We start from the raw sequence: 12,584 nt of genomic DNA on the forward strand, positions 1-12,584 counted from the left end.
TGGATAAACTTTATATACAAATTTGAGTTAGTCCTTCATAGTGTGGATACATCTTCTTAAAAAGTGAATTTCTAGGACACCAGATATATATGACTGAAATATAAAAACTAAAGGACATTTTCAAAATTAAATATAATGTTTGGGTTATTTGCCAATTAGGATTTTCTTTAACTCTGCTGCCTCCCCTGCTCTGTAAAATTGAGAATTGGGAGGGCATAGTCAAGGAAGGATGAAACAAAATTGATGTTAGTTTTTCTACTCTTTCAACCTTGAAATCAGTGGAGACAAACCACAGCAAAGTGCTAAGAAGAGGCAGTTACACTGTGACTGAGACAATCCCAAGCATCTCTTTAGCAGATACTTCTTGATTTGGAAGGCAGGCATTCTAATCAACTGATTTAATGCTAGCAAGCTTCATAGTAATTGATAATCAACATTTTCATAGAGATATAGGAAGGAGAAGTTCTAGCTTCCTATTATTCCTGGAAAGAACATGTTGCCAGTGTCCACTAAGTCTGCATCTGCTCCTGTTTTTTGTCAGTGTTGCCTTCAAACCAGTTTTCCCTATGGATTATTAAAACAGAGTTTCCAGTTCCTTTTTGGCACCTGATTGAATTTGCCCTTTGTGATGCTCATGGACATAATTCAGGATTTAAGGGCCCAGAACAGGGGATATTATCACCATTCTCCTTTTTTTTTTTTTAATTAAAGCTTTTTATTTTCAAAATATATGCATGGATAATTTTTCAACATTGACCCTTGCAAAATCTTGCATTCCAAATTTTCCCATTTTCCCCTTACCCCCTTCCCTAGATGGTAAATAATCTAATATATGTTAAACATGCTAAAATATATATTAAATCCAATATGTGTATACATATTTATACAGTTATCTTGCTGAACAAGAAAAATCAGATCAAAAAGGAAAAAAAGAGAGAAAAAACAAAATGCAAGCAAATAACCACAAAAAGAATGAAAATCTATGTTTGATCCACACTCAGTCCCCATAGTCCTCTCTCTGGGTGTAGATGGCTTTCTTCATCACAAGATCATTGGGACTGGCATCAGTCATCTCATTGTTGAAGAGAGCCATGTCCATCAGAATTGATCCTTGTATAGTCTTGTGGTTGCCATGTATAATGATCTCCTGGTTCTGCTCATTTCACTCAGCATCAGTTCATATAAGTCTCTAACATTGTACTTTAGAGCAAGAGGCAGTCCTAGTTTTAAATACATCCAGACTAAATAGTCACCTAAACCTGTGAATTTATGGTTGCTTGGAATACTTTGCTTTGTTTCCTTGCCCAATCCCTGACCTCAAATACCTTCCTATTGACCAAAGACTAAAAATACATGTCTAAAGACTTTTCCTTTGCTTTTAAAATATATTTATACTTTTTAATAAAACATTTCCCTATGAACATGCAAACAACCCTGACATGTAACATTTTCCCCATCTTTCATTCCTATGGTCAAAGACTGATCCCTGTAAATGTGAAAGTACCTGTTTAGATGGGCATCCTGTGATGTTGCTACCAGTTCAAATTTTTGTGTGAATGAGTATTACACTCCTTTCAAAAGAAGTAGTTTTGACAAAGAGGAAGAACTTCTGAGACCAGTGAGCTAAGAGAAAAAGAGTTGACCAAGAAGGAGAAGGATCATTAATCACAGGAAAGGTAATCAGAGAAGTCAGGGGAAGAAGACTGATGGAGCCAAAGAATAAGAAAGACAAAGCAATAGGAAAACTGTGGCAGAGATAGAGAAAAAGTGTTAGGTAAGGGTGTAGTCAGGAAGCCCTGGATTTCAAAAGTCAGCATTAGGTTAGCACAGAAAAGGCCATGATAAAATATAGACCTTTTGTTGACTACTGGTCATTCTAGATGTTCATTCTAGGACCATAAAACTGTTGAGACCATTTCAAAATTAATAGAGGCAGAAAAGATATAGAAAGAAACATGAATTAGGACTTTACAGTATCATATTTCCTCATGGGTTCTCCTCTTACTCATACTATGGCTTAGTGAAAAGACAACACAGCTTATTAAAGGAAGTGCAAGGAATGCTTGATTGGCTTAGTCCTATCCTTCTGTTTTCTAGCTGCTAGGTCCTGATGACTGAGGAAGCTTAAAACTGGTGGCTTTATCAAGGCAATGACTTTCATAGCAGAAGCCTCAGAAACTTTAGCAGTAAGGGATGTGAACTAGGTGGAGATGACATTGGTTTAGTGAGGGACAATTATAATCCCGCCAAAGTGAGTTTAACTTGCAGATCTTAATAGATTTTGACTTATTGCCTGTGACTGATTATTAGAAAGTTAAGTAGTCTTTGCTCTAAGAGTAAATCCATTTATTTCTGAGCTTGATAAAGTTAGATCACTATTGGGAAGTCAATTTCTGTTTAGATTTTGATAGAAAATAAAATGTATAGGAATAGAGTGAAACTTAATCTTAGGAATTACTTCTCCTTGAAAGTAAAAACAAGGGTATGTCCCATTCACTGTATTTAGTTACTTTACTGCACTTTAGAAGATGAGGATGCATTTAAATATTTTAATGTTTATGCAGTTAATTTAATGACAAAAGTTGTTTACTTAATTGCAATTAACTCACATTTTAATTCAGTAGTAATAATCTTTGTGCTAAAACCTGTTGTTCCTAATTTTAAATAAGGAGTTGAGAATTGATTTAAAAAGATGCCAAAATTTAGATTTCTTTGGTTTAACCTTCCTCCGTAAGAGGAAATTTGTGTTTTGAATACATATAGAGTTGGAAGTTAGGGTTCCTTGTAATCTCATAAGCTCTTAATGAGTCAATTCAGCGAATATTTTAGGTGCATTTTTATAATGATTCAAGAAAAAAGAATATTTTAAAAATCATCAAGCATTTTAATTATCAAATTTGGGTTTCCTTATTTCCCAACCTCTGTTTTTGTTACGAAATAATCCATGGCTCTTGAGAAACTGTGTCTAAGTGATTTAATTATAGGATACAATTTTATGAATTTTTTTTTAATTTAAGACTTCTATGGCAGTCTAGATCATATATCATTTATAACCATGATTCACTTTTAGTCCTTATTTATGAATCTTATGTAGCTAGATTTATTTTTCTCAGAATACTATTGGTCTAATGCAGTGGTCCTCAAAGTGTAGTCCAAAGAATTGTTGGGTCTCTGAAACCCTTTTAGAGGGTCTACAAATTCAAAATTATTTTTTATTTCTAATATAGTAAGTAGCTATAAATATTACCCATGTGAACAAAAACTCTTTGAACAGATCCTTGATAGTTTTTTAACAACATGAAGATACTGAGAACAAAGGTTTGAGAACCACTGGTCTAATGTCTAAAATGTTCATATATATATATGCATATATATATGTGTATATATATATATTAAAAACATTTTAAAGAAAGAAACAGCTCATTGCTTTATTATTTACTTGTGATTTAATGTCAACATCATTATGTAGAATGGAATATTTTATAAGATGCTTAAGTAAAAAATAAACTATTGACATGAAATAAGCACATTTTTTTTTTCCTAAATGGTGGAGGTGATGGAAGAATTTCATCAAAATGATAGCATCTTCCTTATATAAGATATAAGAGGGACAGATCACAAATAATTGTTTATAGCTTCTCAAATAATAGAAATAATACAATCTGTAGGCCTAAATGTGAAATTAATTGGAAACTGTGGATCTAATACATTGTTTTGGCGATTAAACACATTAGATTGAATTGTTTCAGAATCAGAATGCCTAATTATTGTGTCTACCACATTCATCTGGTTGAGTCATTCCTTGCTTTTGGACTGCTGCCTGGATTGTTTCTGCAATACGTGTTTCAATTGCTTATCCCTTTTTTCATGCAAGTTTATGAAATGAGGCATTTTCCTCACACTGTTTTACTGCCTTCACCTAAAACTGAGAAAATTCCAGTTAAAAGAGGGGATGGTTTTAGAAATATTGCTTCCAGTAAGATTGGATGAAAACTGACATTTGATTTATATTTTTATCAGGTTCATGATTAAAAAGTGCCTTTGTGAAGTCACTTTTACTGGAAACGACTGTCCTACGCACCTCTGTGTTTGGGGAGCTTGGTCTCTGCCTACTCTGAACACCTTGTCCTGATCTCATGTGTGGCAGAGGATATCTCGACCGTCTGAATTTGCCACTTGCTCGACTTCAATATTAAAAAGGTGAAAGGAAAAAAACAAAACTGCTAGGACAACTGACAGGGTTGTTTTCCAGTGTCACCAATACAAGAAAGCAGCATTGGAAGAATTAACATTCTCTCAAGGAGTCTGATTGCCTTGGAGTCACTCTGTAAGAAACGGTGTCAAAGACAGACAAGAGACTCAGACATTTTACAGCCAGAGATGACACTGAGCATGTTTTCATTGCAGCCCACCTTCTCCAAGTGGGGTATATTGATTGATGAGTGACTGCTTGCTGATAAATTGTCTCTTCTCATTCTGCTTTGTGTGTATTGGACTCCATTAATCAATTTGTTAGCTCTTCTAAGAGCTGGATGTGGTTTGCTTCTCAACAGTAGATTTGTTTTGTTTTATTTTTTGGAGTTGGTGGACATCAGAGTGACATAATTCACTTAATAGCAACACCCAGAACCTAAACCTCTTTTTCATCATGGCTTTGAACGTTACTCCTGTGAGAGACACAAAATGGCTGACACTGGAAGTGTGCAGACAGTTTCAGAGAGGAACTTGTTCACGGTCTGATGAAGAATGCAAATTTGCGCATCCCCCCAAAAGTTGCCAGGTTGAAAATGGCCGTGTAATTGCCTGCTTTGATTCCCTAAAGGTAAGGAAGTTGATTGTATGTACAAATCCAGTACTAACACCTTACTTGAAAGCCTAACTTTAAGTTTCATCTTAAAAACTCCCTTACCTTTTATTCAGAAGTTTAAAAATAGTTTCTGGAACACATTTCCTGACATGTGGTATATATTAAGAGACATTTACTCCTTTCTCCCTCCTGTATCACGTGTGTACATATTCTTTGCACGTCCACATTTAAACAAAGAATATAAGATGACTTAGTTTGGACATGTTCTTCGTGGGTCCAGGAGTTTTAAAAGGGAGTCTGCTTTATCACAACTAAAGATATATATCTTATTAAAACTTGATCTACTTAGAGCTTTAAAAAAATAATGAAATTAACTGTCACATTTGTGTGCTGGTTTTGACATCTCACCTCTTTGGGAAGCTTCTACCACTGTCAGTTGCTAGTTAAGGAGCTGCTGGCTCCCCAGAGCAACATATAATAATAAGCTCTTCACTCTCCTGGGTAATTCAGCATGACTGGTACAAATGGCAAAGCATTATTTGGAGACAAAAATGGCAAGACTCTATGATAACCCCATTCATCATTTGGGAGTTAGACTTGTGGCAGAGGATACTTTCAAGTCTCTTTTACCCATCCCAGTTTTAAGATTCTATTTGATAGTGTGAGATTAAGCTCTGTTTTCTCTTCTCAGGATTGGGAGGAATGAGCTAAGGCACATATTTGTGATCCAGTAGAAAGATCATTGTCTCTGGACATAGTCAAAAGATCTAGATTTAAATCCCACCCCTGATGCTTGTTATGTATGTGATCTCCATCAAGCTTTTTAGTTTCTTCACCTGTAAAATGATGCAGTTTGACTAGGATACTTTTGAAGTTACTTCTACCTCTTAAACCTTCTGATTCCCATCTAATTTTTTTCTGAGAGGTAACATCTAACAAAAAGAGTAGAGTGTATGATGTGAATTATAATTATAATACATAATTATATATAAGGAGATATAATTATATGTTATATGAGATATAATTCACAATTATATAGCACTTTAAGATTTGCAAAATATTTTTCTCAAAGCAGCTTGGTGAGATCTTTAGTACAAATCGTATTACCCCATAATAAAAATAGCTTAGATTTAGATAACGCTTTATGGTTTGGGAAGTGTTGTACATAGATCATCTCATTTGAACCTTACACTGCTCCTCTGCATTTGGTGCTACTCAAGGCTGTTTAATTATTTCTTTTTAAATCTGAAGTGAGGCAAAGAGAGTGACTTCTCACATTGTGCTAGCCTTCTTAAGCTTATGTGATATAATCTCAGTGGAACTCTGCTAAAAATGACGACTTTTGTGAAAGAAAGACTCCTTCTGTATTCCCTGGTTATGATTTCTTTTATAAATGCAAATTAATGAGCAAAGCCAAGGAGCAAAAGGCATGCTTGTTCACCAGCTCCCCCAAACCTCATTTCTTCTAGATATTTCTTCTGCACAGGTCCTTTTGCCACTTATAGATCACATTTACAGGGAAAATCCCTAAAAGTCTGAGGAATGCCAGTAATTTCAAAAAATCCAGATAACGCAGACAGCCTTCTTCTGTAGGAAAGATTGAATCTACTAGCAGAATCAATGTAGAAAAAATAATAGAAAGTTTTTTTTTCTCTTGAAATATAATTTTGGCTACATCCTTCATAGGGTAATTGAACTTACACTTCTCTACAATCTAAATTCTAAGGTGTGAAATACGTAACTCTGACAGTGTAGCAGTGAGAGGTATACTATAATTTGGTTGATGGCAAGATGTTTGTCAAATTTAGTTTCTCTTTCATATTTATGGACTTTAATTTCAAGATTAAAGACTTGTACAAATGTTCTAATGGAGACAGCTCATAAAATATTTTAATTACCATTATGCAGAACAAATAAGCAACAGTATGTATACAGTCAGCTTGTCCTTCCTTTAATGTCCTCAAATTCCCACTTATCCTAAAATTGTGCAAAGATGGAGTTCACATGTTGGTTGCACCCATATTTCTAGTCTCCAACTTGGTTATTTAATATGACTCATCCAAATGGCCAAAATCTCTCACCCAGTTAATTCTAAGAATCCTATTGTCTTTAAAGCATTTTCTACAGATTTAGAATCAGAAGGAACTCTTCTAATCCACCACTTTCAATTTACAGATGTGGAAACAGACAGCCAGAATAAGTAAATGAGTTTCCCAAAGTCACAAGATCATAAATGGTAGCATCATGATAGGAATCCTATACCTCCAGTTTTCAATCCAGCATCCTTTTCACTGTGCAGTTCTTTCTTGTGTTCAACAGCCTAAGCCCTTTGAAATATTCTCTGCCCAGAAGTGCCACTGTGGAAGAGCCCTCAAATAACCTGATTTTAATGCTAAAAAACCAAGTAACAGAAAGGTTAACTAATGTCAAGTAATAGAGCAACCAGGGTATATGTTTATAATGAAAAAGAGAAACCAATAGTTTATACCCAGTTTTCCACTGGTCTAATGCTTGCCATTTTCAGCCCATTCCCACAATATGTCAAAATTAGTTCCATACAATTTTATCTCTTTTATGCCCTCCTCTGATATTCAGGCACCAAACTAATCCTTAATGTTCATGCACAATGAAAGAGAGATGGGTTGTCATCATAGTAACTTTTTTCCTAAATTGAACTGAAATGATGAAAAGAGTAATCTCAAACTAAAATCTTTGTATGAAATGAATACAATAGGCCATTTCTGTGAGGCTGTTAACTCTTTCAATCTTTTATTATAATTTATTTTATTAGAGAGTATAGAAGTATTCCACTATGACTTACTAGTTCACTACATGAACACAGAATTAATCACTGGTTAAAGTTGTTTGTGGTTGAGTATACTTGAATGGATTTGAAATGTATATACATTTGTTAAGGGATCTAAATGCAAAGCATGCACATTAGGGATCACTATACCCAAACAATACTGTATAGTAACACAATGTGCATAAGTGTGTTCATTTCCTGACTACTAATCTCCTTGTTAGCCTCTGAAACCAATTCCTGTTACCAAGCTTTTCAAAGGAATCCCTGATCTGTCATCACTTACTTATTGTTAGATCTAAGGCCTTTCTTTCTATCTTTATTCTCTTTGACCACTCTTCTATTTAACATTGATAATGTTAAATGTTTCTTTTTTTTAATTTTTTTTCTCTTTTCATATATAATTATGTTAAAAACAAAAACAAAACAATAAAAATCTTTGTAACAAATGTATGTAGTCAAGAAAAATAAATTTCCCCATTAGTCATGTCCGAAAATGTATGTCTCATTCTTCAAGACCATTGTCTTCATGGTAACATACTCTTATAGTTTTTCTTTTTCTCCAGAAAAAACATTGCCTAGTTTTTCTGTAATTTTTCTACCTTCTCCTCTTGCCAAAGTGTGGGTACTTCCTAAGGTGCAGTTATTAGTCCTGATTTTCTCTAACTTCATTCCCTTGGTCAGATTCTCTTTTAGCATGAGTTCAAATAATGCCTCTATAGGTACCTCCTTCTATTGATGACTGGGCAATCTGTGTCTCTAGGCCTGATCTTTCTAAGTCTTTCCTTTCCATTACTATTAATGTCACTACAAACTCAATATGACCAAATCCACATTAATCATCTTCCTTCCAAATCAAACAGTCCTATCTTCACCATAGTGTCATTATTTGATTATCATTTTCATTACTGATATTATTACTAAGAATATATTTATAAAAACAATTTAGTATTTTTAATTTTGATTATTATGAATTTAACAAATACCAACAAACAAGATTATTTCTATATGCTTAGAATGGGGCCCTGTATGATTCTTTTAATTCCAAGGTGTTTCACATATAGTTTATTATATCTTATCTCAATCAAAGCTCGATAATCTCAAATTGGCTAAAGATTTAAAATATATGTACAACTGACTTTTTTTAAAAATCTATTTAATCAAGGAGTTTAAACCTTCTGTGAGTAATTGATGTGGGGACAAAATTAAGAGTGACAGATACCAGAATGAGCTAAAGGGATTAGCATCTGTCTTAGAGCCCAGTATAACCTAACAGTGACTTCATCACTGAAGAGCTGCTGTTTCCTATGTGTTAAATTTTCATTCTTGTGTTAAATATTTTAACATGAAAATATCAATAAAAAATTTAGGAAACAAAGTGGGAAAAGGCTATATTTGTCTAAGTACTAATGGATGAAAACAGTTTTCTTTTACTTTTTATTATTTACTATATGTTTTCAACAATTCAATAATTATTTATTGAATACCTTGGGATATATTATTAGTTAGGGTAGGAACTTTTTGTTTGATTAGAATATAAGTTCCACGATACCTGAAATTGTTTTTGCTTTTTCTGTTCATCCCCAATGCTTAGTACCATGCTTGTCATATGATAAGCACTTAAGAAATGCTTTTTGATTAATTGATTGGTTAGCTTCCCTAGATAGATCTTAAATCTATTTAGATTCAAATTTGTATTTGAAATTTAAGGATCTTTTTACTTCTGGAGAAGAAATCATTTTATATTAAAATGAGGTTTTTGTAAAAAAAAAAAAAAAATCTACTTCCATAGCATTCTCATTTCCAATCCATCCTTCACAATACTACCATGATCATATTTCTAAAACACTGTGTCTCTGTGGACTGTCAGTCTAGGTGCGAATCTTAAAAGAAATGAAAACAAGTAGGAAAGAGCAGAATATAATTTCCAGATTAAATTATATTACAAAACAATAATCCTAAAACTGATAAGGTTTTAGTTAAGAAATAGACAAGATCAATGAAACATTATAAAATCAAGAATCAGAATTAAACTCAATAGCCTAATGTTAGATAAATTTTAGCATATAATTTAATTGGGAAAAAATTGCTATTTGACTAGAACTGCTAAAAAACAAGAACAACCACCTGGAAATCATTTTGGAGACATATTGTATTTTATACCTACTTGTATATCTCTAGATCTGGAATTAGAAAGAACAAAGTTCAAATGCAGTCTTAGACACTTAGTAGGTGTGTAGCCCTGGGCAAATCATTTAATCTCCAATTTGCCTAAAATCCACTGGAAAAAGATATAAACCAGTAAGTATCTATCAAGAAAAATCTGTGGACAACATGATCCATGGGGTCAAAAGGAATGAGACAAGACTAAATAACTGAATAACAGTATTCATATAGTTTGCCATTTATAAATATGCAGATACATATGTTTATATATATATATATATGCTGATACATATAATTATGTAATATCAAAGTTATAATAATCCTTTTAGTTTCTCAGTTTTCTTTAGCATGATCCTCTACTTCTAACCCTTTAGGCATTTAGTATAAATGCTTATCGAGATTAACTGACTAACCCTCTTCCCTCTCCTAGCCAACATATATGTAAGTTAAATTTTTTTTGCTTTATCTACCTCCAAATCTTTTGCCTCTGGCTCCCTTTCCCCATACTTCACCAACAACCTCTGCACTTGAGTCCTTATTACCTTTCACTTAGATTATTGTAACAGCTTTCTACTTTTTTCCACCTAATTTGAGTTTTTTACCACCCTAGTCCATTCTATAATAGACTTCTGCCAAAGTGATTTTCCTTAAAATCAAATATGACCATTTCACTTACCTACTCATTTGACAAGTGGTTACCTATTATATCTAAGCAAAACACGAAACTCTTGTGTTTAGTTTTAAATCTCTTTACAACCTGACTAACCTATCTTTTCAACTCTCTCTCCTTCTGACTGCAGTGTAGCTTAACTGCTTTCTCCTCTGTTCCTGAAACACAACATACCATCTTCTTCTCCCATTACTATACATTTGTACCAGTTATTCCCCGTGGCTAGACTATATTCCTTCTTTAACTTCATATCATTGATCCCTCTCTTCCTTTAAGATGCATTTCAAGTACCACCTTCTACAAGAAACTTTTTTGGATCCCCCTAAAGCTACCCAATCTTGATAAATGTGTGTGTATATACATAATACACATAATATACATATATACACACTGAGAGGCACACATATATTATGCATGAAAATATCTATTCATTATATGTATACACATATATGTGTATTATACATATTTATAATATATACAATATGTTTATATTTTTTTTTATGTTTATTCTGGATATACCTGTGTGTGTGTGTGTGTGTGTGTGTGTGTGTGTGTGTGTATACTTGTCATCCCCATTAGAATCTGAATTCTTCTAAGGAGGGATTTTCATTTTTTTTTAATTCCTATTATTTAGCACAGTACCATGTAGTGAGTGCTTAATAAGTTTTTATTGATTGATTAAAAATGGAACCAATAGATCAAAAAAAAAAAAGAAAAATACAGATAGCAGACTGACATTTAAACTAATAATTGTACTTTGATCATATGCAGCATTCAGGGCACACAACATCCTTGTAATGAAATTAGACTGGGCATTAATACTTTCATTTTTACACATCTGAATCTGAATCTAAAACCACAGAGATTTGCTCAGAATTATACAGCCAATAGCAGAAACCTAACTTGATTCTTCCTCTTTCGCTTACAAGTCATGTTTTTCTGTTAAAACATGCTTTCCATCTTTTCCCTTTTGGATCTGATTTAATTAAGCCTCTGCTGATAGTGGGTTGTGTTGCCTAAAAACTATCTCTCAAAAATCTAAAATTCTTAACAAGAATTCTACAAAGTTCCCTAACTTTAAGAAAGAATGTGAATTTATCAGAAAAGAAATTCTGCCTTCTGGGGTTTATCTTAAGATAGCATACTCATCTAACAGGTGTTACTATGTGTTACTCAGACTTCACCCTTCTGTTCCTATTTTCTTATTGCCTTTCTTACTGTTAGAGAACATGTTAGAGATGTTCAAGTAGGAAAGAGTCTTATAGAGAATTTTTTTTTCAATTTAGCTCTTTTTGTTCTGCTGGTCAATAAGCTATCCTTATAGGTTTTCTCTCACAACCACCAAATGAGTTGTGTGTGCCCATAAAATATAAAATAGGACTGCTTGCATTTCAAATTTTGCTAGTTAATTTTGTGTAACTAAAATTTCTTTAGCTGATTCTTAACAATAGCTCTAATCTTATTTATACCAATTGCAGTATTTTTTTAAAAATTCTTTTATTTTTCAATTAAACATTTCATTTCCCTTTCAAGAAAAAATTTATCACACGTACATATACACACACTATACACACACACACACACACACACAAGACAAATCCCCTATTACCCATGTCCAAAAATGCACATTTCCTTCTTCATCTTAAATCCATGACCCATCTATTAAGAGGTGGATAGCATAGTTTATCACTAATCTATGGAATCATGATCATTGATTTGTTTGTCTTTATAATGTTGTTGTGATTATGTGAATTGTATATTGGTTCTGCTCGCTTCACTTTGCATCACTTCATACAAATCTTCACAGATGTCTCTGAATTTATCTTTCATTATTTTTATGGCACAATATGATTTGATCAGCTATGATCCAATTGACTGACACTCCTTTTGTTTTTAGTTATTTGTTATTACAAAAAGAAGTGCTATACATATGTTTTTACATGTAGGTATTTTCCTAATTTAAAATTTTCTTTGGTACTATTAGAAGTATCATTGAATCAAAAGTTATATGACATTTGGGTAGAGTGGCAAATTGCTTTTCAGAATTACTGCACAAATTCACAGCTCTGTCAACATTGAGTGAGTATGCCTGTTTCCTTCACCATTTGTCATTTTATTTTTTGTCATCTTTTTCAATT

General features: G+C 33.1%; 1 protein-coding gene across 13 annotated transcripts in view; it reads left to right on the forward strand.

The window, feature by feature from the left end:
- The window catches only part of MBNL2 (muscleblind like splicing regulator 2), a 179,326-nt gene that overhangs the window by 48,860 nt on the left and 117,882 nt on the right, over positions 1 to 12,584 (forward strand). For all 13 annotated transcript variants that reach the window (XM_023500527.2, XM_031958568.1, XM_023500524.2 and 10 more), the window contains exon 2: positions 4,021 to 4,822. In XM_023500527.2, coding sequence (XP_023356295.1) covers positions 4,649 to 4,822 — 174 coding nt within the window. In that variant the 5' untranslated portion in view covers positions 4,021 to 4,648. The remainder of the gene's footprint in view (positions 1 to 4,020; positions 4,823 to 12,584) is intronic.

This window comes from Sarcophilus harrisii, chromosome 3 (genome assembly GCF_902635505.1).
Source record: "Sarcophilus harrisii chromosome 3, mSarHar1.11, whole genome shotgun sequence".
NCBI lineage: Eukaryota > Metazoa > Chordata > Mammalia > Dasyuromorphia > Dasyuridae > Sarcophilus > Sarcophilus harrisii.